Raw genomic sequence first — 27,988 nt, forward strand, 5'->3', positions numbered from 1 at the left:
TCTGTAAGAAATGCGCTTACAGCGCCGCGTCACATCTTTAGATTTATAAAAAGTTATAGCACCACAAACAACTTTAAAATTTAAAATAATATTTTAAATTTATTGCACAAACTTTTGATATTTGCCAAAGTAATTAAAAGACAACTTATTGATCAGATTTTATTTTCTGTTAGGGCGCTGCAGTAGCAATTTTAATATAGCTTTCCGCAATACTACTGCCTCGATTGTCACTCTGCTTTTCCACTAAGCTTTCTTAAACTACGTTGTTGGCGCCACTGTTGTTGCATGGTCTCTCTTTGCCGTGGTTTCTGCGACCGTGTGTCAGGAATCCGCAACGGCTGCGATCGTAGTTTGTTGGCCACGTGTTAATAATCGACAGAAATAATGGCTTTTATCGGTACCGACTACTCGAAACAGCCGCTACAGCCGCTTGGTATGCCGCACGCCGAGGCAATGCGTCACCAAGTAGCGCAGATGTTGAAAGGCATCGACAGGTAAGTGTCGGTGCGCTCTTTCAACCGGGGCGCGATCGCTCGGACATCCGCATGTAGCAGCCTTCTCTTAACTTGTGCAAAACCGTTCGCAGGTATAACCCTGAGAACCTGGTCCGGCTCGAGCAGTATGTGCGAGTTCAAGCTAGCGAAAACGTCTACGATCTGGAGGCCAACTTGGCAGTGCTGAAGCTGTGAGTGTTGCCGCGCGTAGCGGCGTTTTAGGATGTTTCCAGCTGGCCGACGCTTTCCACATTTCGCAGTTACCAGTTCAACCCTGTAAACTTCAACAAGGATGTGGCCGTCGCCATCCTCCTCAAAGCACTCACGAACTTGCCTCACACAGACTTCGTGCTCTGCAAGTGTCTCATCGACCAGGAAAAGGTCTGCACTCGAATATGTTACCTTCGAGATTATGTACGGCATGTTTGTGACATGGCAGCGCTGAACCCTTTTGGTTTCCCTGCGGTGAAAGTGACGGTCGTTTCGAACAAAACGCCATTGCCGATCTGGCCTGCTCGTGACAGAACATTTATTAAACCACTCATCTCAGATCTTATTATTTCCTGCCTTGATACACCGCCTTCTGCTCCGTGATGTTCGTGTCGACTGTGCGGTACCTTATGTCCTCTGAATGTGTGTGCGCTTGCTGTGTGAATCGTGAAATAGTTGGTGCTACTTCAAGTACACCACGTCTGCGTTGTCTAGTACAGCGCGCCGTGCTCGTAGTAGCATCCAACTTGCAGAAAGTGATAAATCTCTCGAAAATTTGGAACGTTAAATAATGCTTTTTGCATTTTCTTCGGTTGAACAGGGGTGAATTGGAACTAGTAGCGCATGGTGAATTGAATATGTAGGCACTTCAACCTGTCAATTCTTGTTCAGAGATGACGCAGCATTCTTGAGTGCAGTGGAAGGTGCCTGTGACAAAAGTGATAGGCATCAAGAAGCTATAATTATTTCATACAGTAGGCCTTACTATAATCGCACTGTACTTCCACATTTTATACAGTCACTCTTGTAGCGAAATTTTGATGGCATCACGACAAACTTGAAAGCTCCATTTACAGAGAGCTTAACGCACTCCCACACATTTCGTAGCAGCAGGGCTCGATTCAGTAGATCTAGTATGAACAATTGTACGTGTCATCTTCCTTGCTATTCCTCGAACTTGACTATATTCTATTACATACGTAGCGCTCATGCAAAAGCAATGATAACCTTTCTTTTTATTATCGTATTAACATTTCTTTTTTTCAGCTTTCAGACAAAGAGATTCAGCTGGCACTACATTTGCACTACCTGCTCGAGATGTGCGACTTCCAAAAATTTTGGGTAAGTGGAGCATGCACTCTGGATTAATAAGAAAAAAGTCACATAAAGGCAGAAGCTGTATTGTGATGCGACATTGGCATCTGTTTCAGGTTGCTGCTTAGTCATGCGATTATTATTGAACTCTTTCACTCTGTAGGTTCGTCATCACGCCTTTACGTATTTGTGGGAGTGGGTGCTGGCCTTTGGTGCTAACCTTTGGTGCTGGTGTATGCCTGCCGACATTTACGATTATCACAGTGGCACCAGTTATTTTTTCCATTGTGTTTAGTTTGGGACATCCATAATTTTAACAGAATATGTTTACAGTCGCCAACCAAATTTGCAGGGTCTAATTCTCTGGATCTGCTCAGATATTGAGGCCTACCCACAGCCCCACCACCTACTCCATCCACATAAACAATAACGGCAGCTGAAATTTCGGCCACCATTACCTAAATATTTCAATGATTTACTTCACGAATATTTCCATTTTTCTGTGGCACAGATCCTGTTAGCTGCTAGTTGAGCACAGTGTCCCTCACTGGCATTTCTAAAGAAACAAGATCAGAAAATTTTTATAAACCAATAATGTCTTCTTGAGTAACCGAACAATTCTTGGTATTTTTCAGCACATTTTAGTATATTGTATTGGAATTAAGTGTTGATTTCAAGTTATAAAATTATAAGGCTCTCAGTTCTGCTGATGATAAGCAAGCTGTATGTATGCACGTCATCCGTTTCTGGCTTCTAGGTGGTGATTATAGCTGCAGAATCTCTCCTTTGCACGATGTGTCAAAACAGTTATATCAGTGTGTCTTCTGTTTTGTAACTTTTGGTTCATGGCGGCAGGCTGTTTGAGTGGCATCATTTCTCCACTGCAGGAATCAGTAAAGGGAAAGGCACTGTTGCAGACCATCAGTGGATTTAATGACTCCGTCAGAAAGTGTAAGTTTCAAGTGGCGCCCGCACTTTGTGCTTTTTGCTGGTTAGAATCCTTTTTTGTCACTGTTTCTGAAGAGGTTCTCATTAGCAAGGGTGACATGGTGCAAGGATTGATAGCTCCCTGCCAGAGCAGCTTGAAGCAGTTTTTTTTTTTTCTGGTTTCAGTTTAAATCTAGCTCTAACCTAACCAAAACAGAATTGTACGTCTTTGATGGTTCAGGTACAGAAGAGCATTTCATCCACACTTCAGTTCGAGTAGTACACCATTGTCGATTGTATTTTTTCTTGCGAATTGCACATAAATGCTAGGCTACTTTGTTGCACAGTTCTGGTACCTGTCCTTCTCTAAAACAATTACATTTGCGTTGAAAATTTTACTAGAGTCGCGTGACTTGTTTATGTGCATGTCTATTCTCTGTCGGCTGTGCACAGTCGTCTGCTACGTGGTGAACATGACCTACCAGCACATCGACAAGTCCCTGCTCTCGGACTTCCTTGACGTGACTGGTGAGTAGGTCCGGTGGTGTTGTTTTCTGCGGAAATGGTGAATTGTCTGTGCTCTGCTTTGCAGGTCCGGAACTGCAGATGTGGATCCAGCGCAACGGCTGGCAGGATCTGGGCAACGGCTCGGTTTTTGTGGCCAACCAGGAGGAAATTGTCAAGACCAAGAACATCACCGAGAAGATCGATTTTGAGAGTGAGTGTGACCCTAAGCGAGACTAGGCCAAGAAAATTGAAAGTTTGTTTTCGGTGTCTGTACCTGTCGTGCTAACATACGGAATTGCAACTTTTGAGGCTAAGAAAGCTTCAGAAGAAGCTAAAGACTGTTCAGTGAGTGATGGAATGAAAAATTATGGGTAGAACGTTAAAAGACGGGAAGCAGGCATTATGGATCAGAATAGGTGACATTTAAGAATATCAAGTGTAGTTTGGCAGGTAATGCGATGCACAGAGCAAATAGCTGGCGGTCTATTACAGTGCTAGAGTGGGTGTCAAGAGAATGGAAATATAGTCGAGCACGACAGAGGATTATTTGGTGCAACATTATTGGGAAATTTGCAGCCATAAGATGGAGTCAGTTGGTGCGAAACAGTAGTAAGCGGAAGTTGCTTGGAAAGGCCTTTGTTGTGCTGTGAACATACCATAGTTACAGTCGCCGACTGATTTTTCGGACTCCAAAAATTCGGACATGCTCGATTATTCGGTCTGCTTCGCGGCACTGCCATTCTCCCCATAGACCATAATGTATAACTGCCGAAAGTTCGGACACTCCTTGAGCTAACTCAATCGAGAGCACCATGCACCGACTCTGACCGGTGCATGGTTTGACTTGCTGAACGACATTTTTGTTTTGAACGGAGCCTCCTTGCTGCCCCATGAAGTGGCGCTACTGCAAATCCCCGCTCATCATCATCGTTTCTACCTGGTTCGATAGAGTGGCTACAACAGTTCCGGTCTCAGCTTAGTAAGCCATGTCAAGACAATGCAGCAGCTGATTTGTTTCTTCGCGCACGACGCTGCGAGTAGGCCACGTTTTTCGTTTGTGCGACTGGTGTCGGCATGGTGGTGTTTGCTTTGTGTGCTGTGTCGAGGTTCCGATGATCTAACGCGGCATACGGAAACATCGCGTCAAGTGTCTAATGGTGCCGACAGTGCCAGCGCAGACTGCGCTGGGGAATGCCGGCAAGCGGGTGCCAGGAGGCCTAGGATTTGTCGCCTTTCGATGTGCTCCCTACTGACGCCGAAAATGTTCTACTGAGACCTGCGCACTGGTTGCATTGCGATTCCGGACACCGTTTCATTTGACAGTTTCACAGGTGCTGACACTGCTGCACTGACATGCACAGAACTCGACGACGGCGAGATCATTTGTCAGGTTTCTGCTGCACCGCCGGACGATGACTCCGAGTCTGAAGATGACGCACCGTGTGCTATGCTGCCGTTGCATGCACAGCGTGCACAAGCAGTGGCTGTGCTTTCAGCCGCCTATAGTGACCGTACGGCCCTCTCCGAGATTCAGGCTTATCTGACTGCGCGTAAACGGAACAGCGTGCAACGGCGCATTCACAATTTCTTGAAGCCTACTGCCGAGCCCGAACTGCCTGCGTGGAAATAAAGGATTTAATTTCTTTTTTTTCTTAATCTGCATTTTCGGACACCTGTTTATTCGGACATTCCCACAGTCCCCGTGAGGTCCGAATAAACGATCGGTGACTGTATTTGACTATAATGTGGTCACGACTATAAGGCAAGGGTGCAGTTGGGGGACCGAAGAAAAAGGAAATATATGCACTAATATAAGCCGGCTTACAGTAGCCAACGAATTAAGTCGGCGGAGACTCCCTGAAAGTCTGAACCATTCGTGCGTCAAAAAGAAAGGCAAATTCACTGGGGAAAAGAGAAAGCGCCTTTAAGTCAAGTTCACGGCAAAGCATGTGAATGTGGTGTTGTATACGCTTGTTTATGTGCAGTCATGTCAGTTTGTATTTTGATAATTGCCAATTGCCGTGCTGTCCCCATAGAGAGGAGAAAGTACATCCAGGGTTGCACTAAATTTGCATCTCCTGGTAACTTGAACAGAGGTTGACTGTTCCCCACTAGTAGAATGATAGTAGCTTTACAACTTCCATTGTGTGCACTTCGCTCAATTCAACGTGGCTCGCATCGACACAGGCAGCAGCGAGTCTGGAGCTAGCCGATGATTCTGAGTGACAAAACTTTTGCAGCAAAGGACAGTGGAGCCATCCTAGACTGTGTAGCCATCAATTACATCGAGCAAGAAACACAAGTGTGCCAGCTCGCCTGGTTTGACTTCGCTCGTCTTGTACCGTTGGCTTAGTCAGCAGCTACTAGATGGCCTAGGCGAATGGACTAAGCCAGAAGCCTCCTTTCGGTTTTAAGGAGACACTTGGCAGTGAACCAAAATCTCTCCTTGCTCATAGCAACACCCAAGTTTTCCCGCCGTCGGTGCAGGTGTAGTCTGTAAGGGTGAACGCTGCACACACATTACCTGACGTTTTGGCCGTCGTCATATTATTGCATACATGGGAGGCTAGTTCCTGCACCGCGACATTGTCCGGACGATTTAGCACATCTAAATTTTTCGATTTCTGAAAAATCATTCGGCAACTGCAACTGACTCGTAAAGTTTGTTCCTAATATTACGTAGAAAAAAACATAATAAGTGTGTCCCGGTAAACATCACCTTCTGGCATGACCTACAACTGCTCTCGCCCGCTGTCACCTTAGCGGTTTGTTCTCTCGGTGTCTCGTTTCTGGCAGCTGTAATCAAAGGCATTCCTTGTGTATTTGTTTGAAGGCAAATACTGCTTAGCTTGTCAATGTTTATGATTTGCAACCTTCTGTTTTTCTCTAAAAGCTTAAGTGCTGGAAATATCATACATGCTTGCGCCGTCCAACATACTTTCATGACCTATAACTGCACAATGATAGCCGAATCATCGCGGGTATCTTCACAACAGTCATTGTTCAGTACATAATCACCTCCCTCATTGACACAGATGTCAAGGGTGGAGTTCGCGTCACTTGAAGCGGCTTGATGATTCTCAGCAACAAAAATCAATCTGCAGTGTTTGTTTCACTATCATGAGGTACAAATGCTGGATGCGCAGAATTCGCACAGCTCGCACAGCAGGCAGCCTTTACAGCAGCTAGTGGCTTTACTTTTCCTGTGGTTTGTGCTCAGCCAGCAACAACTAGGTCGACTAGGCTTTGCTAGTTTCGGTTTCAAGGAGGCACGAGCGATGCATCGAAACAAAGCTATCACTCTTTTCAAACTACTTAATGGCCAAATTAGCTTGCAGTCATGATGGCCGAGTTTGAATTGCCAAACGGCGTGCTCTAAGGTGTCCAAATGTTCCGTCTACCTCATACGTTAAGTCTACGGGGCCAGTAGCAGTGCCATGAAGCTGTCTGAATGATCAGTCGGTGATTGTATGTGATCTTTCAGAACAAAACAAACGTTGATAGCCTTCTAAAAAAGGTAGTTTAACGGTCTAAATTGACTGACTGCTTGCCTTTACTGTTTATTTTAATTGTTTATTCATATAGCCACTAACCTTTGTGAGGTCTTCTTTGAAATCATTTCTAAAATTGTCTTGTATCTATATTGCAGGTGTCGAAGCTATTATGTCTAGTTGTCGCTGACCGCTAAACCTCTGCTGTGTGGGTGGCTTCCTTGGCGACCGTGCCTTGCGGCAAGAGACTACTGCAAGTCGGGCCATCAGTCCTATCTACACTGCAGTAACATGGGACACTTCAGAACTGCTTTCTTTGCTACTGTAAATTCACCACATCCGAGGTGCTCCAAATACATGTGTGTGGTGTATTGAATTATGTTTGTGTCCCTTTCTGCCCTCTAGTCGTGAACATTTCAGATGCAAAGTGCGTGTTTTGAAAGATTTGTTTCTGTGGTTTATCACGTTCCCTAGCAACCTTAGTCCTATCTGCAGGCTATTCTGCAATTTTGATAAACCTTGACAACAACTACTGCTAGATTTCTGAAAGTTTTCACATATTGCACCTTCGTCCATGCAAGCAGCCAAGAGTAATCTCGGTTAAGAACTGCAACACACGGTGATTGCGAAAAACACAGTCTACCACAAAAGTGTGAAGGCCACCGCTGTCATGTGAAACATGCCAGCATCTGCGTGTCAACATCCCACTCGACTACGGAGAGACTAGATTTCACTAAAACTGCCAACCAAGGTCAATGAAGGTTTAACTATGACTCGCAAAAGCAGTTAGGCTCCACAAGCTACGGCTGTAGCCTCTAAATTTTTGTCCTAGGCTGCAAAGCCGTGAAAGACCATGTAAACATGCACCAGTGGTAAATTGACAACTACACACATATTCAACAACACTCTTTTTTTTTCCTCTCTGCTTTTATTGAGAATACATGTCTTTGGTATGCTGTGCGAAACATTAATTTTTGTGCGCTCTGTGTTATTATAATGGTCTGTACTTGGTCATATACTTTGTAGAAGTTGAGGCATTTCAAAATAGTGACTCGCTATATAATTTCTCTGCTTGCAATGCTCATGTCGATAAATATGTGAGAAACAGATGTTCTCATTTTTTTTTTTTTCAGGCATCAGCACTTTTTTGTTTGCCAGGTTCTCTACTTTAGTTGAAAGGGTGGTGGCTTTTAGGTTTCTTTCGTCAGGTACATACAAACTTTCTCTGGTGATTGCCACAGCTTGGTAATTTGGTTCTGCTTGCACACATTTTGATCAGCAAAAGATTTCACGCTGTAAATGTTTCAGGCGCTGCTGCTTTTGCGATTGCCATGCTCAAGTAGAAACTGATGGTATGATTGTAAACCATGGTGCTCCAAGTCATAGGCTTAAGCTGCAATGCACCATAGTTAATGTTTTAATGTTAAGCTGGCCAGCATATTTTTGTTTGTGAATGTAGCACCTTTTACATTTACAGCGCAAAGGCGGTTTGTATCCACTACATGTAATAACAGCTGCCTTGCAAAATTAAAGGTCAACTGCAACAAAATTTCACTTCGGTTGAATTGGTTATCAATGAGTAGTGCATGCCTTTGAAGTAATCGTGGCAAAGCCACAAAGCTAGTAATCACCTGCTTTTTATTTAATGCACTTTTAAACAGCACCTTAGCAGAAAACAGGGGCACCTGGGGATGAGCGGATATGAAACAGGTCCCAGAACCATGCACTGACTGCACCTGGATGCCGAGGCGCGTCGCTTGCTCAACATCTCCTGGTTATGACCATCACTGCTTCTCAACCTTTACAGTGCTGTGTTATTTCTGTCCAATGCTAATAATGACTTTTCTTTATTTTATTTCTTTTTTTCAGCTTTCCGTCAGAAAACATTGATTTATGCAAGCTTTTTGTTGCACATCCACTTGTATTTTAGGCATAAGATTTCACTCAAAGGCCTCTGTGTGTCTACACTATCATAAATTACGATTTTTATGTGTTCCAAAGTATTGTTGCAGTCAGCCTTTAACATCCCCAGTCCAACGTATGCAAAAACGAGTTGACAAGCGCAACACAGTCAGACAGCACATACAACAACAACAATGTTCCCTTGGCTTTGCTTACAAAAATCTGGTGGCCGTTGATCACAATGATGTCACATGTGGTTGAGGAACGGAAAATGGGAGCAGCACCAGCACGGCAGAATAGTTGCAGGGTCAATGAGTGTGCAGATTACAGACATCGCACCCAAATGCGACACGTGTACGTCACATTTGTCACATGCGACACTTGTGCACATGCACGTGACGTCGCGTACATGTCACGGTGTCGTTGGCAGAGCATACATACTTCGAGCTGCCGTTCTTGGCATCACTGACGCACCAGCAGCTTAGTGGTGGCACACATATGCGGTGTGGGTGCGGGACACGGAATAAAAGCCCGTGGAGCAGAGTGCACGCGCTGAATGCCCACCTGCATGTAGCCCGATTGTATGTGTGCTCAAGTTCACCAGACGGCAGCACAGCTGCGGCCATCATAGCAGTGTGTGTTGGAACCTGGTCAAGCTCAGGAGCGTGCCAATTGAACTGCCCTACCTTGAGTTGAGGCGTTAAAGAGAAAGGCACCCACCGTGGTTGCTCAGTGGCTTTGGTGCTGTGCTGCTAAGCACGAGGTCGTCGCCGCAGCGGCCGCATTTCGACGGCAGCGAAATGCAAGAACACCCGTGGTACTTAGATTTAGGTGCATGTTAAAGAGCCTCAGGTGGTCAAAATTGATCCGGAGTCCCCCACTATGGCGTGCCTGATAATCAAATAAATCGTGGTTTTGGCACAGAAAACCTCATAATTTTTTTTAACAGAATGGCATGGCTGGGAAAAACTAACTGTTCCCTGTTAAGTGGTGTGTGTTTGGAAATGTTCAAGGAGACAGTGGTTGGTTGCTGACAGGTTCACGTCGTGTCTACATCATTCACGTTTTTTCTTATCATTTATAAGCACTCTTGTTTGAAGAAACTGGCCCAGAGTATTGCTGCTGTTGTAAGAAAAGATGCTTGTAGAAGTCATGAGTATTACATCCACATTTCATTCGTGACCTGTGTGCCTCTGGCAACATTGTCATCAAACCAGCTTGACGTACAATGTGCTGCAGTTGAATCTCATTATGGTTCATGCCGTACGTGCCGTCAGCTAATGTGCACACCATTAGCCAGAGAAAAAAACTGAAAGAACTGATGAAAATTAACTGCTCTAAACATATGATGGTACCACAATTGTATGCTGGTTATGGCAGACCAGGCTATTGAGCACCTTAGAGTCAATGCCACCTGCCCATCGGCTAGTGATGAACTGGAAACATGGGCATTAGCTCCAAGTGGATTGTCGCACAGGCTTGTCGTTAGTCTCCAAATTTATGTTTGCAAATCCTGCATTGTGGCTGACAATGAACACCTAACGCTCAAAATAAGCGTCAAAAATGCAACTTATTCTTGACACTGAAACACCAGCATTGAACTGTGGTAAACTGGATCTCGAGTTTCTCTGTTGTCTTAGCATCATCGCAAAGGTGCAGTCGACTTTAGCCCCAGTGTAGAACATAGTGGGCCGTGGAGTGCAAGGTTATGGGTGCGATTCCTGTGCAGTCAATGGAGATCGAGTGCAACAAAACTTTATGAAGAACCGCCCGTTGTTGCTTTCCAAGAATGTGTTTAGCATGCTTTGGGAGGTGGCTATTTGTGGCACTATGCTGCAATATGGGTTACGAGTGATAACATTGCGCCTTACCCATACACGGCAGCCAACCAGTACTTTGAGAGCCACTTCCTCAATCACCAGTTCGGAACCCCATGCAGCTCCTCAAGTGACTGTCTCAATATGCTAAATGTTATGAGGGAAGAATGTGAGCATGCTTCCCTCGACACTATGTGGTACACCGAACGATGATACCGTACCACCGATGGTATCAGTACCACTGTGCAGTTTTTACCACTGTGTTAGACTGCACAACCTCTGGCAGCGGCCCACTCAAATGGTTAGACACTCACAAAGAAATCGCGGTGAGCTCCCAAATAAAGCTAAATGCTTTAAAACCACTGTTTGTTGGAATATATACACCCACATAAAGAAAGTCCAAGTTGTCCAAATGAATCTGAAATATTGACGCCCATCTGTCCAAGTGCAGTTTTGGTACGTAAAGCTCAACAATTATTACAGCTCTTTTAGGCTGATACCAGTTGCCATATGGGTCTCGGTTTTTACAACATGCAATGACCATCTTTACAGCGTATTACTGAAGGTAGGGCGTGTGCATTACTTTACCACAGCTGCTGCCATGATTGTGCTCTGCAAGCATGGTGAAAAGTATGGCGTTAATTCACTCCTTGTTTCTGGCTTATTTCCAATTGATGCTCTGGAACCCGTTAATAGACGTAGCACTTGATGTCTTGCTAAAGACACAGAAAAGCTCCTTTTGGGACCATGAAGTGGTCTTCTAGCTCAATCTGGTTAGCACACACACACAAGTATGGTGGCCGTAGCCATCAAATGGGTCCGTCTGAAAAGCACAATCAGCTGCGCGGCCACCCTGTTCAACCACAGGGTTGAGTACCATTGCAGCGTCAGAAGCTTGCAAGCAAGCCTTGCATTCTTTGGCATTTTTTTTTCAGCGCAGTGGCAGTTGGCACGTGGCTAGGTTGGCGCTGGCTGCTGCAGTTGCTGCTGTGGTGGGGGCGCAGCCGCCCTGGCTTTGTGCATTCCCTCTATGATGCGACGAGACAGGAAGCGGAACACCAGGAACCAGGCCTGTGCCACCTCGCGATTGAATCGCTCCTGCAGGGTGCTCTCTAGCCCAAACTTCAGCGCCTGCCACAGCTTCTGCATATGCCAGTGAAATATAGAGTGTGGGTGTTAAAAATGGGCTGCAGAGCTTAAACAGAGAGGCTAAATGGGAAGCACTATGGTTCATGTTCAATGCTAGTAAAGGCAATGATTCCAAGGAAGAGGGTAAGGGAAATTAACTTTCTAATAAAAATACATATGATGAAAAGGGAAATGAGAGTGGACAAAAGGACACTTTGCTGCCAGTGGTAGCCAAACCCACGGGTGCATTCAGTGCTTTACCTGTTGAGCTACAGCAGTGGGCCAATGGTTGTCCCTCCATCTACTTGTGTATTTGTGTATCCATAGTAAACCTAGTCCTGGGGGCGCCAGCCAGCACATGACAGCCAAGGCTATGGTTGCAGAACGTCCTGCAGACTGCATCTGTCGCAGTGTGCGGACTAGAAGCAGGCAACTGGCCAATGAATACTTGTATGCTACTTCAAGGCTCCTCGTGTCGAGACCCTTAGTATTGTACAATTGGCATAGGGGCGTCATTGTCTGTCGAGTTCATTTGGTTGTTGGGTACTACTGAAGCCCCTCCACGTACGTTTCTGCCAACCAGTTTAGGCAAGTACCGTAAACCTATCCTCCTCCTCCACACTCCTCCCTCACTCATCCCTTAAGCTTCTGGCGTCAAAGGAACTTGCGTAGTCCCAGCTCCAGTTTCGAGCACAAGTGACGTCATAGCCATCTGCTACTGGTGAGTAGAGGTGCAGGTGTGCAACAAGCGACAATTCAAGAACCGGACATCTTGGAAGCAGAAATACCAAAATAAAAATTGGTGTGAGTGACAAATAAGAGAACAATGGCACCAATCAAAGGTTGGCGCTACTTAGCAAAAGCGGCGGAGGTGCATGGATGAAGAAGCTTCAGGTACTACTAACAAATCTAGCAACTCATTTCCCCCGAATCGTCTTCAATTTCAATACCGTGCAGTACTAGCCATGGGTAATGGCTAATATTGTTATCACTTTTCAGCACTGCATGCTGTTTTAGTCTGCTGTTGAGCCTTATCACAGAGGAAGCAACAGTGTTGGAATTATATTTGACCACATAGGGCTGGCTCGCAGGAGTTCTCTGGTTCTGCCATAGAGTGAAGCTGTGTTCAACCAAAACACGCTACCAAGATTCTTTTGTTGCATTATCTTAATGTTCAAAAAACATGTACACTAATGCCTTCATGGCTGACAAGCAAAATCTGCAATAGCGGTTTTGTGCACGACGTCGCCACCAGTGTTGCTTCGCAATGCATCTTGAAGTATTCCGATGTATGACTGCGCTAAACCTCAACATTACTGTAGTCTTTGCTGTACTCGAGTTTTAGCCCATGCGCTTACTCTTTATGGAATATACGCTATATATTGTGGCACCGAGTTCAGTCGGAGCATGCAAAAAATTGGAGGATGCTTAAGCTTCACCTTAAAATAGTGGAATGAGATAGCATTCAAAGATCCCTGACTACTTCTCACGCTTTCTGAAAACTGCAGCTTGTGTAACCATACTGTTTACTGGGAAACGCTGGCTGCGAATGCCATGCACGAAGGTAAGTTTTCTGGTAGAAGCGCGCCCTCTTGCGTGGGCCGATCCCAGAGGTTCTGCATAGCCACACCAAACGTCATACAGGGAGCTGGAAAATGGATTTGTGTTTGAGTTTTCGCATAACAGAATTAAGTTTTCTCGTATATTCCAAATTACAATCCGACACTATAATGTCAATAGGTTGTGCGTAAGTCATACTTTACGAATATTCTGACACATTTTATTTTGAGAAATTCAATTCAGTAATGCCTATGCGCCATGCGTAGGGCCTGCGTGGTTCAGGATGATTTTTCGCTCACTGATGACAATGCCGACACCGGATTTTTCGCAACATGGGTACAGTGTACTAGAAGAGGCAGTGGAACAAAGAAGCGTCTGCATTTGACGCGCGTGTGTAGTTGCATATTCTCAGCACGTTTAACGCATCCATAAGCTCTAGGCAGCATCTCAACTGCAAGGGCCAAAAATGCGCAAGAAGTTCCCTGTGTAAGGCGCTTGCCAACCTAGAATAAAGCCGACAATGGAAGAGAAATTTGCACAGGGCAGCCAACAAGCCGCTCGCTGAAGACGCTGAAGACTGTGCGATTTGCGAGCTTCACTTTGAGCCGAGCTACATCATAAGAGACTCCAGCTACTGTGCTTAGATTATGCGACCTTTGTAGGGCCTGCGTTCATCTCTGCCCGGGAGCCGAGCGGAAGGCGTTTGAAGATAGAGGCGATCTCCTCCCAGACAATGCACGGACGTCCGAAAAAAAGAAAAAAATCCTGACATCCCACGTCCTATGGAAGACGTACCGCAGGCATCCATGGGACGTAGGTTCCAGCAAAGTCCCAACAATGAACAATTGCAGACATTATCCGGATGTGTTGGCAGAGTTGGCCGGCATCGCATATGTTTGAAACGCGCACGATACGGCCCAATACGCTGTGCATTTCATCGTTTTCCGCAACTAAACCAAAAACACTGATGGGCCATATATTGGTAACATATGAAGTGTACGCACACCTTGAGAGCCGATTACTCCTGTATAAATTGTAAATATCGCATTTCCGCCCTGTCATTAATGTAACACGCAAATTGCGCCGATCATTTCCTCCTTCTCGCCTTACTGGCACTTCCCGTGTTGCTACGGTGGTGGTCGTGGTACGACGTTTATGGCGATGGCTAACGCGAACCCGAGCCGCGTTCGCCGGCTCACCCTCGCACGCTTTCACTCGCACATACGGCGCGCGGCGACGGTTTCATCGCCCGTGGACTTTATACGTAACTTCACGGCGACGCCGACGGCAGAAATGCACCTGGAGTGCCCATATAATTGATATCGCAATAAAAAAACAACGCCAGGTGCTGCGGAAGTGCATAGCAGTTCTTGCGCACATGTGCCTTCTGTAGTGAACGACTGCAGCGCCGCCGCTACGGTCGCCGCGAAACGCGTCAGCGGCGAGGCGCTGTCGCGTCAAAGAAACATGGCATCCGTGATCGGGCGGTACGTGCGCAAACACCCCAGATCACGGATGCCATGCAAGAAGCCGTTATTGCAATAAAGACCTATATGTTCCACTTAGCTGCTGGCGTAATGCAGCCGACAGTTAATGTTTATAAACTTACGTGGGCTGTTCACGTTTTTTTTTTTCTTTAATATTTCGACAGTTCTCTTCCGCGAAACCGGCAAACGTTATTGGCAGCTGGGTGACGTATGAAATGCGCAGCTGGGAAGCACAGAGAACGAACAATTGTTTTCTAACATGCTGTGATTGAAGATGATCGTCGCACGATGTCGCCACCAGCTCTGGCTGACCTCGTCTGCGTCTCCAAGGTCCGCAGCAGGTAATGCGCATGCGCTTTAACCTAACCTAACTTTCGTTAATTCGTGCGGTCTAGAACTCTCCAATGGGCGTCCAACGGGTTATTTATTTCTACACTGCCCCCTTCGTAATGCTGTAGGACGTCGGACCTGCGATCACATTCTCAGCAGCGGAAACGGCAAGGGAAGTCGCACATGCTGGGAGCTCACGCAAGCGTCGCACTGCAGGCATTCAACCGCCGGTTGCCGCAAGCTTTTGTTTCTCTCCGACTCGAAGTGTCACGCTGACGCGTACGTACACGTGTATCTGCTTAGGTTGGCCGGTAGCAACAGCTGGGATCATTAGGGTATATTGTGCCATCCGCCGCGGTAGCTTCTGAACACGACACGAAAGCAGTATAGTTTTACAAGCTATACTTGGTGCGTCCGAAGACAGGCGCGTGTTGTTGCAATATGTATCTGTCCACGTGCCTTTAGAATAGGGGGATTCGAGGGAGCTCGACTTTTCGTTAGTCACAACCATATCATGTTCCACATATGCGGAACCACGTTGTGTGTTTCTCATACGGGGCCGGTATTCTCGGACAATCACTTTCGCGGGACATGGCGCACGTCGCGCCTTGGATGATGTTCAAGCGGTTTCGCTCAACCTGCCAATCTGTGCGCACTGAAAGTGGTATGTTCGAAAGCGATCGTTCGAGAATGCGTCCCATGGAATTGTGACCATGCAACACGGTTAAAAGGTTGTCCCAGATCGATCCTCCACCTTGGTCGTGAGCGGTGCTGCTGTTATAGCTAACACTACGAGTGATAATGTGGTGCATAATTAAACCCAACAACGTGGCTGCAGGAGGATGGCAGCTGGCGTTGCGCTGCTAACTACGAGGTCGCGGGATCGAATCCCGGCCGCACTTCAATGGGGGCTAATTGCAAGAACGTCCGTGTACCGTGCGCACGTTAAAGAACCGCAGGTAGCGAAAGTTGATCAGGAATCCCCCACTACGGCGTGCCTCATAATCAGATATAGCGTATTTTTTTGCACGCAAAAGAGAACAATTTATTTAGAATGGCCGCGTTGCGGTAACTTCATTGGTGAAGCACCGCACACGAAGACGCGTGGGTTCGACTCCCACCCATGGCAATTCATCCCTTCGTCCGCTTTCATTTCCATTTACCTTACTGTGACATTTCAATTAAACGCTATGTATCTGTCCATGACCATTTAGAATAAGCGGAACTCAAGGGGCTGGACATTTTGCTGGTCACGACCATACATGTTCCACATATGTGGAATCATGTTATATATGCTTCGCATATATTGGGCGGAATTCTCTCTTCGTCCACTTTCATTTCCATTTATCTTACTATTACGACATTTCCATTAAACGCTATGTATCTGTTTATGACCCTTAAGAATAATGGGAACTCGAGGGGCTGGACTTTTTGCTGGTCACGACCATATATGTTCCACATATGTGGAATCATGTTATACACGCTTCGCATATATGGGGCGGTATTCTCTCTTCGTCCACTCATTTCCATTTACCTTAATAATACGACATTTCAATTAAACACTATGTATCTGTCCATGACCCTTCAGAATAAGGGGAACTCGAGGGGCTGGACTTTTTGCTAGTCACGACCATATATGTTCCACATATGTGGAATCATGTTACATATGCTTCGCATATATGGGTCGGTATTCTGTGTACGTCCATTTTCGTTTCCGTTTACCTTACTATTACGACATTTCAATTAGACGCTATGTATGTGTCCATGACCCTTCAGAATAAGGGGAACTCGAAGGGCTGGGCTTATTGCTCGTCACGACCATATATGTGGAATAATGTTATATACGCTCTGCATATGTGGGGCGGTACTCTCTTCGTCCACTTTCATTTTCATTTACTTTACTATTACGATAGTTCACGTAAACACTATGTATCTGCCTATGACCCTTCAGAATAAGGGGAACTCGAGAGCTGGACATTTTGCTGGTCACGACCAAATATGTTGCACATATGTGGAATCATGTTGTATATGCTCCACATATGAAGCAGCATTCTCGGACGATCACTTCCGCGCGCTTTCTCTAGCTTGATTACCTGTTTCTTCATATACATGGGTGTGAATTGTTCCTTTAGTGCTACTCAGCATCCCAGTCTGGTTCGAGGTCACAGGTCCGACGCCCTGCTGCTGCGGTGACGGGCGCATTTCGACAAGGCATTTCGCGTTGACGCCCTCGCAATACGATTTTTAGTGATGGCATTTTTTTTTTCGGAGTTGACCACAGGTGGACCAAATAATCATAACTCACTCAGACTATCTCACAAATTTTATTTTTACTTAAGGCTCACGCGGACTCAGACTCGCCAAAATTCTACTCAGCCGTACTCACTCAAGACTATACGGGTCAGTCTGAGTCAATCTGAGTGAGTTTGCCGATGTATGGTTGCCAGAGTAAAAAAACACGGGGTTTTTATATCCTAATGTCAGCGGTTACTTTTTGACTGCTCATTATCCCTTCTTTCTATCAAATTTTATTCCCTTTGGTCCTTTCCCCGGCACAGGGTGGCCAGCTGGTGGTTGCACTGGCTAACCTCCCACCTTCCCTCTTTTTCTTTTTTTTTTTATCCTGTCTACTCCATGATCATCTCTGCAAAAGGCGGTTTGGCTTCCGCGGGAACGGCAGTTGAATGTACAGTCATCATCAACACGAAATGGAACACTTTCTTTTTTTTTTCAGATGCCGTAGTGACTAAACACATTTGCCTGATCTACGTAAAAGCGTTCAGAGAGACTAAATGTTCAACACAAAACTTAATTGTTATGCAACACGTATCTAGCTTTGAATTCATGCATCACGAGTTATCGTAGTTCTTTAAAAAGGTTACCTGTTCGCTTTCATATTGACGACGACGGTACCCTCAGCGCCAATAGAGAGGTTTAGTTTAGGGGACGCAAGCGGCTTGCGTACGCAAGACCTAGGGGCCACGGTACTGCGCATGCGCAGAACCGTCTGCGCATGCGCAGTACCGTCGCCCCTAGTGCTTGCGTACGCAAGCCGCTTGCGTCCCCTAAACTAAATCTCTCTACTATGAAGGACAACTCTTGGTCTGTGTTCAGATAGGTATTATTCTTGCTAACGTGTCTGTCAGAACCTCAACCGCTGCTATTTGCTATGTGGTCCTTATGGCGAAGAATCTCGTTCACGCCGGCGACACAGACGCATTTCAGCGGAAAAACAGGATTGGTAACCTTAGTTTCTTAGAAAAAATTACTCGAGGGAACTATGGCGCTGCCATCGTTTAGCTTCCGCAATAACCATTGTAATCGTAGGCTTGCAATGTGTATGCATTTATCTAATATATCTGTGCTGGTGGTCTCAGACGTTCTTGCGGCGTTATTTATTACGCTTCACATGTTATTAAATTTCCAAACAATCAATTTTCTAAACACAGCGCACATGCGTAATCGTTGCGAACTGTAGTAATTATAACGCAACGTTTTCGTTGGAAACGACCCCCGTTTGCGAAGTCACAGAGCCGTTGGAGCCGGAAGGAGGAAGATTAGTCAAATGCTGCCCATATCATTTTCCATGTTGGCTGAACCATAGAGCTTTATAAAATAATTATTGTATGAAACTCTATGGGCTGGACCACCTTACTTTCAGCTCCCGTATAGACACTACACTACAGCGCCAGAGTTCCCTCTGGTAATGTTTTGTAGGAAACACTATGGTTGGTACATAGCCTCCGAGATCAGGCAGCGCGGGAGAGAGAGCGTGCGCCGCGTGATCTCGGAAGCCATGGTTAGTACGGCACACTAACGTTTTTCTGTTCCCCCCCCCCTCCCCCCAGAGAAAAAAAAAAGAAATGCGGGAATTGGACCCGCGACCTCGTTATCGGCGACACAACGCGCCACGGCCACTGGGACCGCCTCGGTGGGTCTGGCGTTCCCTCGTTTACAGCCACGTTGTAGGCTTGGCCCGTTGTCAGTCAATCAATCTTCCTAATGCCTAGCCGTGAAATTCCCCTTGCCTCCAGTGACTGTCCTTCGCACCACGCGCCGATGACCTACACACAACGGCTGCTCGCCAACGATGCTTTGCCACTGTTGCTCTTTTTGCGGGTCCCCGCATCGACGCGGTCCCTTTCCTTAACCAACCGGCGTTCCGGGAGGTTGCATCTCTACGTGCCTCTGCCCGGAACGGGGCCGCTCATCTTCGTAATGGCGCGAGCTTCGCAATGTACGCTTTGTTCTTCTTGTCTCTCCTTATCTCTTCCCCCTCATCCACCCCTGCCCACATATATCTCTCTTTCTCTGTGTGTGTGTTGGCCTTATTCCTTTTTTGCATGCTCTCGACCTGTTCTATTCAACATAGAGGGCGTTTGTTTCGTTTTCTGTCTGCCATGATATACGGCGGGCCCGGGGCGGCAATGCCTAACTACTCCCGAGTCGGACGAATAAAAGCAGCCATCAAAAGAGCTAGCTATACATGGTTGGGGCGAGAGGGATTCGCGCCGCGGCAATTTGCTGACCTGTGCATTAGTGAACGAAGTGGCGCCGACGAATGGCTCGGTCGGGACGCGAACGAACATGCCCGCCTCAATGAATACATTAAGGAGAACACCTATATTGTTTTCAAGAGGCCGTGTGGTGGCTAAACATATACATGCTCCGCACAAAAGTTTAGCAGAATAAATTGTCGAGCGGGAACGGTACTCGCTGCATTTAACATGTCACATTCGAAACAACGCATCCCGAGTAATATATATGCTTAAGAACCAATTCGCTATTACTCGCCAAAGTACACACGGTCGAAAGCCTTTATAGCGAAGTGCTCGGGGCCTCCTAAATCATTCGTTAAGCAAGTGACTTGCTTGTAAAGGTCGCGCACCGTACAGCTCACAGTAGAACTGGGACAGAATTATTCCTTCGTTATACAAGTAATTTCGCTGTAAAGGCATTCGCTGAAGAATCGCTAGACTTTGTGTGTCTTATATTTGCAAAATATGCAAACGATGTTGGAGCGACAGTGGACGAGCATGAACTGAGGTAAGCGTTCTTCCTCACATTGCGCTTTAGTCACGTGACCACCCCGATCCACCCACTTGGTCCTTTGCAAACGCAAAGTTTATTTCCTACGCCGATTTATGTAGCTTGAGCTCAGTGACATTCTATTCTAGGATAGTACGTCTGTTCTAATCTAGAAAGTCCACAAAGCTTTCTAGATGCGATCACCAGATAGCACAACCCTTGAGCTAAGTTGACTCGACGAAGCGGCCATTACTTCTACGAGGAATCAAAGTGCTCAATTGAATAGTTAACACAATCATACTAATTATATTTTAACTAATTACCATAAGGTACATATTTTAAACTGCGAGTTGTAGCTAGTGGTTTGCAAGGCACATCGGCTTGTAACGAATTCTGATGATGGCACCGGTTTCGACATATAAACTTGCGGTAACCCTGTTCTACTTACTTTTTAAAAACGCAGTTTTATACATGGAAGCACAAAAGTAATAGGAACGCCAATGCATTTCGTCGGACCATCTAAAAAATAATATCTTGAAACTGGGATAGTCCAGAGAATTCATTCCGAGCAGATATGCCTTGAGAACTCACTGGCTATACAATTGACGGATTGAAATATGGGCCATAGAGCAATTAATTAAAAAGCTAAGTGTAATTATGTCAATTACTGAATAAAGCATTTTCGTTTCTCGTAGAAGTAATGGCCGCCTCATCGAGTAATTTAGCTCAAGGTTTAGAACTGTGCTATCCGCCACGGGCAAACTTTTAAAAATTCGTACAGCATTAAAAAAAAAAAAAGAGCACCCGGTGCAACCAACACTGTGGTTCCTTGAGAATGCAACGATGTCCTTAGCCAGACCTAAGACGCCGTCGAGACCTATCTCTGACGTCACGGTTAAGTGGTGCGAGAACTTCGCGACGACGTCGCCACATGTCGTTCCTATTTTTTTTTTTCGTCTTATCTGGCTTACCATTGCAAGCCCTTCTCTCACGATAACAGCGGTCGCTTTTCTACCGTACAAACGCAATTTAATATCACAGCTCAATAACGAATAAAAGAAATGTGAGAACGTGAAATGACGGAGTGAAATAATTCGACGACGAAACGAAATCAATTTGTAACATTTGCAGTGGTAAAAAGCACGATCCTGAGCTAACGCAGAAAATACACCTCTCTAAGAAAATGATAATTTGCGCAGCTTTAAGCGTATAAACCACTGAAAAAAAAAAAAAAAAAGAGGCCCACACGCTGCGAAACTTACGTTCGCCTGCTACAGCACGAATATAACGACACTCGATTTTACCAGTCCCGTGCAGTGCCGCTTTTTAGGCTTACGGGCGCCTGTGTCATCCAATCAGTAAAGATAGCCGCTTCACGTGGTCCTCAGGAGGGAGGAGGTCATGACGTCTTTCTTTTTTTTTCTCTCAGTCGGCGTCGCACCCGGTGTTGCCACAGGTCGTTGAAGTATAGTAGTGTATTTTTGCTTGAAAATAATCGGTAGAAATCATTAGATTAGTTATGCTGACAAAAGATTCATTTTAAACGAAGTTTTCTTTTCTTCCTTTACATCGGGGTGGGGGGGGCGGCAGGGATCCAGTGCTTATTGTTATTGCCCTGCAATTAGTGTGCCCTCTGCGAGGCGGTGACTACGGTCCGGGCCGTACAGTAACACACAGTGCGATGACCTCCAAAATTCCTGGCGCGGTTCGTGTTTTGAAAAACCCCACGGCGCTCAAGGAAGTCTCGTACATCATAACTGTTTAAAAGACGACTCGTTCGAACCTTCAAACCTGTTTTATAAGGGTCTCAGACGAAATCTGGTAACTGAATCCTGAATTAAGCGTTCAATGCGTTTTGGGCTTTATTATTAGGCCCAAAAATGGTTTAAAAAATACAGAAAAAATGAAAGAAGAAATAAAGGCACGTACTGCTCGTGCGCAGTAGAAGTTGATCGCGCTTTAGCAGTCATCTACTTAAAAAAGTTGCAAATTCGCTGTGCTTTTCTTTTAAGTAGCCAAAAATACTTAGATCACGAAGCTTTTCTTCTATCACGGAATAAGTTTTTTTTTTTTTTTTTTTTTCAATGACCAGCTGTGGTACCACTGGTTGCACCGCGGGCCATCCAAAGCGGCAATCCACGGTGCCGCCTTTTTTTTTCGAAACAGGCGCGAATTCAGATTTTCTTTTTTTTTTTCAAGGTGGGTAGGCCTGGGGGTAGGGGGGTGTTGGACTTTGAGATGGTGAACAATGATGTTGACGATGAGTTCTTTTTCTTTTCTTCCCGAGTAAAAAGACAGTAACAACTAGGGACCATCAGTTTGTCGCGTGGTTAGCGGCTGCACACACACACACACACACACACACACACACACACACACACACACACACACACACACTTTAAGTGGAGGAGTCGGAGCATCCGGACATTACCCCTGGATCCGCGCATGCTTCGGGAGCCTCTTTTCTGGCTGTCCCACGCGACTCATATTATATATATATATATATATATATATATCCCTGCATTCCGAAACGGAGCGATCAAGACGAACGCGGCGGGGTTGCGCTCGGAAACATCCCCGAGGCGCGAGAAACGTATCGGCTCATTACTTCAACCGCCGTTTCTCTGGCTCCGCCAATACCTTCAGTGCGACCGTCAATGTATAAATATTTTTACAGCGGGCCGTCTGTTTGGAGAAACGTCCGTGTTTGTTCGCGCCCTCCCGCTCTTTCGCGTCTCGTACGCGCGTATAACCACACGTACGTGTGTGTGCTCGCGTTTGAGCGATTTTTCTGTCAGCACTGCAGCAGAACAGCTCTGTACTTTACGGCGCTTATGGTAAACCCTTATTAGTTACCGTTATTATAGTTACCAACGTTGTAACGAACTTTGGTAAAGCGGACGCGCGCCGAGCCTGCGTTGTCAAAGTCACTAACGATGTTCACGTTAATAATTTCTGCACACTCGAGGCGCCAGCATCACCTAAATAGGTTGCAGGTGGAAATCACTTTGGACCTTCTTTATTAGTATCACGCTTTGCTTGACGTATAAAGCTTCGGTAAGAAAGCTTGTTTCGTCTACTTCCCTCTGGCCTTGGTGCGCGATCGTGCGCCTATGGTCCGGACAGCGTATATAGTTAAACCGCGGGCCTGTACCGAAGTCTGTGTAATCAAAATGGTGACTCAATTGGTGGGTCGATCCTGACACCGATGCACGACATGGGATGTATCCCTCGATCGCAAGAGTGTTAACGTGGTTTGTATATAACGCTGGCCGATTCTGGATGCAGTGCTGTACAATAGGTTGTACAGTACAGTACAGTACAGTACATAGGTGGGCCGATCCCGCATAATGCGTTTTTTCCCCTTTTATTTCGTGCATGGTATTCACTGCAGGGCAATCACTGGGGTGTCCTTTATTTATTATTATTAGCTCTTCTTTATCTTTTCTAACAAAGCAAGGTTTCCTTGATGTCGCAATCAATAACATTTCTAAATTTTTACCTACACAGAGCTGGTCTAGCAACCTCACTGAATCGTTAGTTTTGGGGGGAAGGTGATACAATATAACTTTTTTTTTAATTGCGCGTCAAATATATTCCAATTGGCGAAAAAGAATCTTAGAATTACACCGTCTCACCTCCTTACATCAGATTTAAGCGATTACAGACTTACTATCTTTGGGGGCGTAACTCTCGGGCTAAGCGATCGGAAGGTTTGAGCTTCCATTCAGGATTTTCTTGTTGGTCAACGAGATTTAGACTACAATATTCACACTTACAAGTTTCATTTTTTTCTTCCACGAGAGTGAGTTAGGTTATACGTATTTATTGTTTTCGTTTAATCCAATCCACTTTCGTAAAATCAGTATCTACAACCTATATCTCTTGATTATAATCTTACCTATTCCCAAATTTTGTTTTAATTATTTTACATATTTCTTTTATCCTTGAACTATACCGCGTTCAAGGCAAAACCTCCAGGGTGTTATACACGCTTCACTAAATTATGCAGGCTCTACACCTATGCATCCCCAGATAACGCACACGAGAGAGGCAATGCAAAATAAGCCAGCGTTGGCTGCACAGAGTGATATATAATCATGATATTGAAGCAGCACACTTAAATCTGACACGTAGACGTAGAAAGAACATACACAAGCGCTGGACTGCAACTAGTTGCAGTCCAACGCCTGTGTATGCTCTTTCTACGTGTACGTGTCAGATGTAAGTGCGCTGCTTCAATATAATCATCATCATCTGCCTGGTTACGCCCACTGCGGGGCAAAGGCCTCACCCCTACTTCTCCAACTACCCCGGTCATGTGCTAATTGTGGCCATGTTGTCCCTGCAAACTTCTTAATCTCATCCGCCCACCTAACTTTCTGCCGCCCCCTGCTAGGCTTCCCTTCCCTTGGAATCCAGTCCGTAACCCTTAATGACCATCGGTCATCTTCCCTCCTCATTACATGTCCTGCCCATGCCCATTTCCTTTTCTTGATTTCAACTAAGATGTCATTAACTCGCGTTTGTTCCCTCACCCAGTATGCTCTTTTCTTATCCCTTAACGTTGCACCCACCATTCTTCTTTCCATAGCTCGTTGCGTCGTCCTCAATTTAAGCAGAACCCTTTTCGCAAGCCTCCAGGTTTCTGCCCCGTACGTGAGTACTGGTAAGACACCGCTGTTATACACTTTTATCTTGGGGGGATAGTGGCAACCCGCTGTTCGTGATCCGAGAATGCCTGCCAATATCGTGGCTCCCCAACCACAGCCCATCAGTATCCTTTTGAAGACATGCGTAATCGAGAGGATCGATGTATGTGCACCACTCACGTCAAACATGTCCTCCTGGACGTTGAAGCGGGCGTGCTTCCGCCCCAGCTCGTAGAGGATGTCCGCGAGAACGCGGCTGTCGTCGAGGTTCTCGACGGCCGCCTCCAGTCCCTGCATGACGAGCAGCGCGTGTCGCTGCAGCCCCTCCATGTCCCACTCGTAGCTGCCGTCCTCGCGAAGGGTCATGAACTTGCGGAACAGCCGGCACAGCTCCGGGTAGCGGGTCAGCAGTCTGGGCGCGCGCAGTGCGTTTATACACGCGTGCCTCCGTCTCGTGCGCGCGTTCGACGTTGGGGGACGCGCGTTGGTTTGCACAAACGAGGTGAACGTTGGAAGGCCATTATGCAATTCGTGGTTGGCTTACGGCACTGTCGCCCGTGAGACGGGTGCACTACTGTGGGTATGTGCATATTATATATGGAAGCTCGTTATAACGAAATCGGGATATAACTAATTTTGGATCTCCTTCAAATTCGTTATAACGAGGTTTTACCATTAAAACATCGTTATAACGAATTTGAAGGGAGGGCCATAATTCGTTGTATCCCGATTTCGTTATAACGAGGTTATATTCCGTTATATATGTCTATCGGAAGACATAAGAAGCCAGCAAACAACGACGCGAAGGACAGCATAGGGGGAAATGTTTGTAGCGCTTCATTGACCCATCGGCACCACCCATCACCGGACCAACTATCGAGCAGTGGGAGGCCGAGCTGACAAGCCTGAGCCCTGAAGACGAGCAGGGCCAAGCTACCGGCTCAGGCCTACGACATCATGGACAAGGGACGCCGCTCACCTCGGCCCATTCCACCGCGTCGGCTCATTTTTACAAATAAAGCTTGTTCCTCCTCCTCTTCACCGAATTAAAGAAATTATAAATAAATACGAAAGTGGATGAAAAAAGAACTGGCCGCAGGTGGTATACGAACCCACGTCTTCTCATTACGCGTGCGATGCTCTTAACAATTTAGCTACCGCGGCGCCGTTTTCCAATCCACTTTCTGTGGTTATGTTTATCTACTAGTATATCAACTAACCCTGCGAGTGTTAGCCAGCGCCACCACTCATGGCCTTGACGGCGCAAGTGGAACATCATTTCTGCCGCAGGCGTCACGTGTACGTGAACTTTCTTCGTGAAGGCAACCGGTCAATAAACCCACACAAGAGCATCGCACGCGTAATACGAAGACGTGGGCATTCGTATCCCACCTTCGGCCAGTTGTTTTTTCCCATCCACTTGCATTTCCATTAGTTTATCATTTCTTTAACTCAATTAGTAAGCACAATTCCTCTATGTTGTCCTTGATGTCATTGTTAGTTGGCTTCTCATGATAAGACTAATTAAAATCGGGCCCCTCGGTTACGTTTCTTCTCGTTCATTACGCATAGCGGAGTCTCGAATGCGGCAGCTTTGATGCCTTCAGGTAGCATTGGTAGGTTTATCGACTAGTTGCGCTTTCAAGTTTTAGAAGCTGAGGGCCAAATTAATCTTTTCTAAAGGTACGTACACGTATAGACCTCTCTCAACTATATTATCTGCATGGCGCACGACGTTGACAACATATGCCCCCTAAGGTAACAATGCGACTTTGTAGAAATTGCTAATTAGTACTCTTCTTGGCTATTATAGCAGAAATTCCTAATGAACGTCCATCACTGCTACGGAGTTTGGTTCAGCAAAAAATAACTTCGTCTATACTTACACATATACAGTTCCTAACAGTCAGAAACAACTAATGGGAACAACAATGTTATCACTTGCTCAGAGTTTTATTATATGCGGCACTGTGCTCTCGGAAGTGGCATATGTCGCACATAAAGCAACGTAAAGTGGGACAGGGTGGACATCTACGTGCCTTTATACTTTGCTCGCCAGTTTTATGGGTGGGTGCGCCCGAGGTAATATTCGTGCAAGACAGATACCGGGTGAATGTAACTTTAAAAAATAAAGGGAAAAAAAAAGGGGGGGGGGGGCAGGGCAAAGACGGGTCATATCTCCCTCTCTCTAACGCCAGAAAAAAAAAAAACGCGCCACATATCTCAAAACGGTTGCATGCGCAGGCTTCCGTATACATACATATGTGCATATATTTCGCGCACAAACGGAATATTGATGCGAGCGCACTCAACGTGTTATCGGCTTGCTCGGAATACAAGCACGCAGACGGTGTATCGACTACACCGGAATCGTCGTCTGCGATCGACTTTCCGCGCACTTTTTTTTCTTACTTTCATTACAAAATGAAAAAATAAATAAATAAAACATACGCACGAGCAGTTCGCACGGGTACTTTCGGTCCGAAGACCAGCGACATCACTCTACTTAATATATGCGCGCCGTCTGCCTAGAACAAATGTTCGTTTCTTTCGCCGAATGTGTAGCCGAGAGTTATCCCAGCTACACAGCGCTGCAATTATATGTGTGCAGTGCATGCGCTCCGCGTGAAACAACCGAAGGGCCGCGAACTTCGCGTGCCAAAATGAATCGCGATCTGATGCAAGCGTTCGCGCACATTATAGGCTAAAGCGAACGCTTCCTGCTTAAGGGCAGAATTGCTTCACGGCCGAACGACTATAGCGTATCGTCTGCAGGCAGCTCGAAGCGCGCGTACCGTATGTGGCCCAGTTTCCTGCAGACGACGCGCGTTCAACGCATCGTGCAGGGTTGGGGATGCAGCCAAGAGGATTTAAAAAAAAGGAAGAAGAAAAGGTCGCGCGCGCGCGGTTACCGCTTGAAGACGATCACCCCGGTGCCAGCGAGGTCCTGCGAAAGCACTGCCCAGGTGGATCGCACCAGCTGGGCCTGGCGCGCAGTCAGTGCCGTGCTCAGCTCGGCGTCGGCTTCGCCGCGCAACACCGACTGCCGGCTCACGCCGTAGCCCATGATGGCGGCGGCGGCGGCCGCGCCAGCGCCAGCGCCCCTAGTCCAGCGTTCTCGTGGGCCGGCCCAGCGCGCCCCCCCTTTTTCGGTCGGCTTCTCCTCGCTTCGCGACGGTTGCTTGATTGAGGCGTCGTCGTCGTCGGCGGCGGTGTTGAACGACGTTGGTCGTCGCTAGTGCTGCTGCCCACCGCCGCGCCGCCCAGCGATGGAGCCGCCGCGACCGCGGTTTCGGCCGCGGGAGAGCGTGCCGCACGCCCGCCGCCGCCGTCACCCCGGCGGGCGGCGATCGACAGTGC

General features: G+C 46.5%; 2 protein-coding genes across 2 annotated transcripts; one reads left to right on the forward strand and one right to left on the reverse strand.

Moving 5' to 3' along the window:
• Positions 1–278: 278 nt before the first annotated feature.
• eIF3k (eukaryotic translation initiation factor 3 subunit k) lies at positions 279–7,119 on the forward strand. The gene is made up of 8 exons (XM_050180900.3): positions 279–494; positions 587–685; positions 755–875; positions 1,752–1,826; positions 2,687–2,750; positions 3,180–3,254; positions 3,319–3,444; positions 6,883–7,119. The coding sequence occupies exons 1-8, from the start codon at positions 385–387 to the stop codon at positions 6,912–6,914; spliced, it is 702 nt and encodes a 233-aa protein (XP_050036857.1). The 5' UTR covers positions 279–384; the 3' UTR covers positions 6,915–7,119.
• A 513-nt stretch (positions 7,120–7,632) lies between these two features.
• On the reverse strand, positions 7,633–27,980 carry LOC126533709 (neuroglobin-like). Its single transcript, XM_050180898.3, has 3 exons — positions 27,541–27,980; positions 24,809–25,040; positions 7,633–11,586 (listed from the first exon to the last, which is right to left on the reverse strand). Exons 1-3 carry the CDS (start codon positions 27,693–27,695, stop codon positions 11,401–11,403), a joined length of 573 nt encoding a protein of 190 aa, XP_050036855.1. The 5' UTR covers positions 27,696–27,980; the 3' UTR covers positions 7,633–11,400.
• Between the last annotated feature and the right edge of the window lie 8 nt (positions 27,981–27,988).

The sequence above is a fragment of the Dermacentor andersoni genome, chromosome 7 (assembly GCF_023375885.2).
Source record: "Dermacentor andersoni chromosome 7, qqDerAnde1_hic_scaffold, whole genome shotgun sequence".
In the NCBI taxonomy this organism is placed as follows: Eukaryota; Metazoa; Arthropoda; class Arachnida; order Ixodida; family Ixodidae; genus Dermacentor; species Dermacentor andersoni.

Coding starts and splice junctions, on each gene's coding strand:
- eIF3k (XM_050180900.3), top strand. CDS start 385: ATGGCTTTTATCGGTACCGACTACTCGAAACAGCCGCTACAGCCGCTT. Junction 1,827..2,686: donor GCGACTTCCAAAAATTTTGG/GTAAGTGGAGCA, acceptor TCTCCACTGCAG/GAATCAGTAAAGGGAAAGGC. Junction 3,445..6,882: donor CGAGAAGATCGATTTTGAGA/GTGAGTGTGACC, acceptor TCTATATTGCAG/GTGTCGAAGCTATTATGTCT.
- LOC126533709 (XM_050180898.3), bottom strand. CDS start 27,695: ATGGGCTACGGCGTGAGCCGGCAGTCGGTGTTGCGCGGCGAAGCCGAC. Junction 25,041..27,540: donor GGGGTGATCGTCTTCAAGCG/GTAACCGCGCGC, acceptor GCGCGCGCCCAG/ACTGCTGACCCGCTACCCGG. Junction 11,587..24,808: donor TCCAGGAGGACATGTTTGAC/GTGAGTGGTGCA, acceptor TGGCATATGCAG/AAGCTGTGGCAGGCGCTGAA.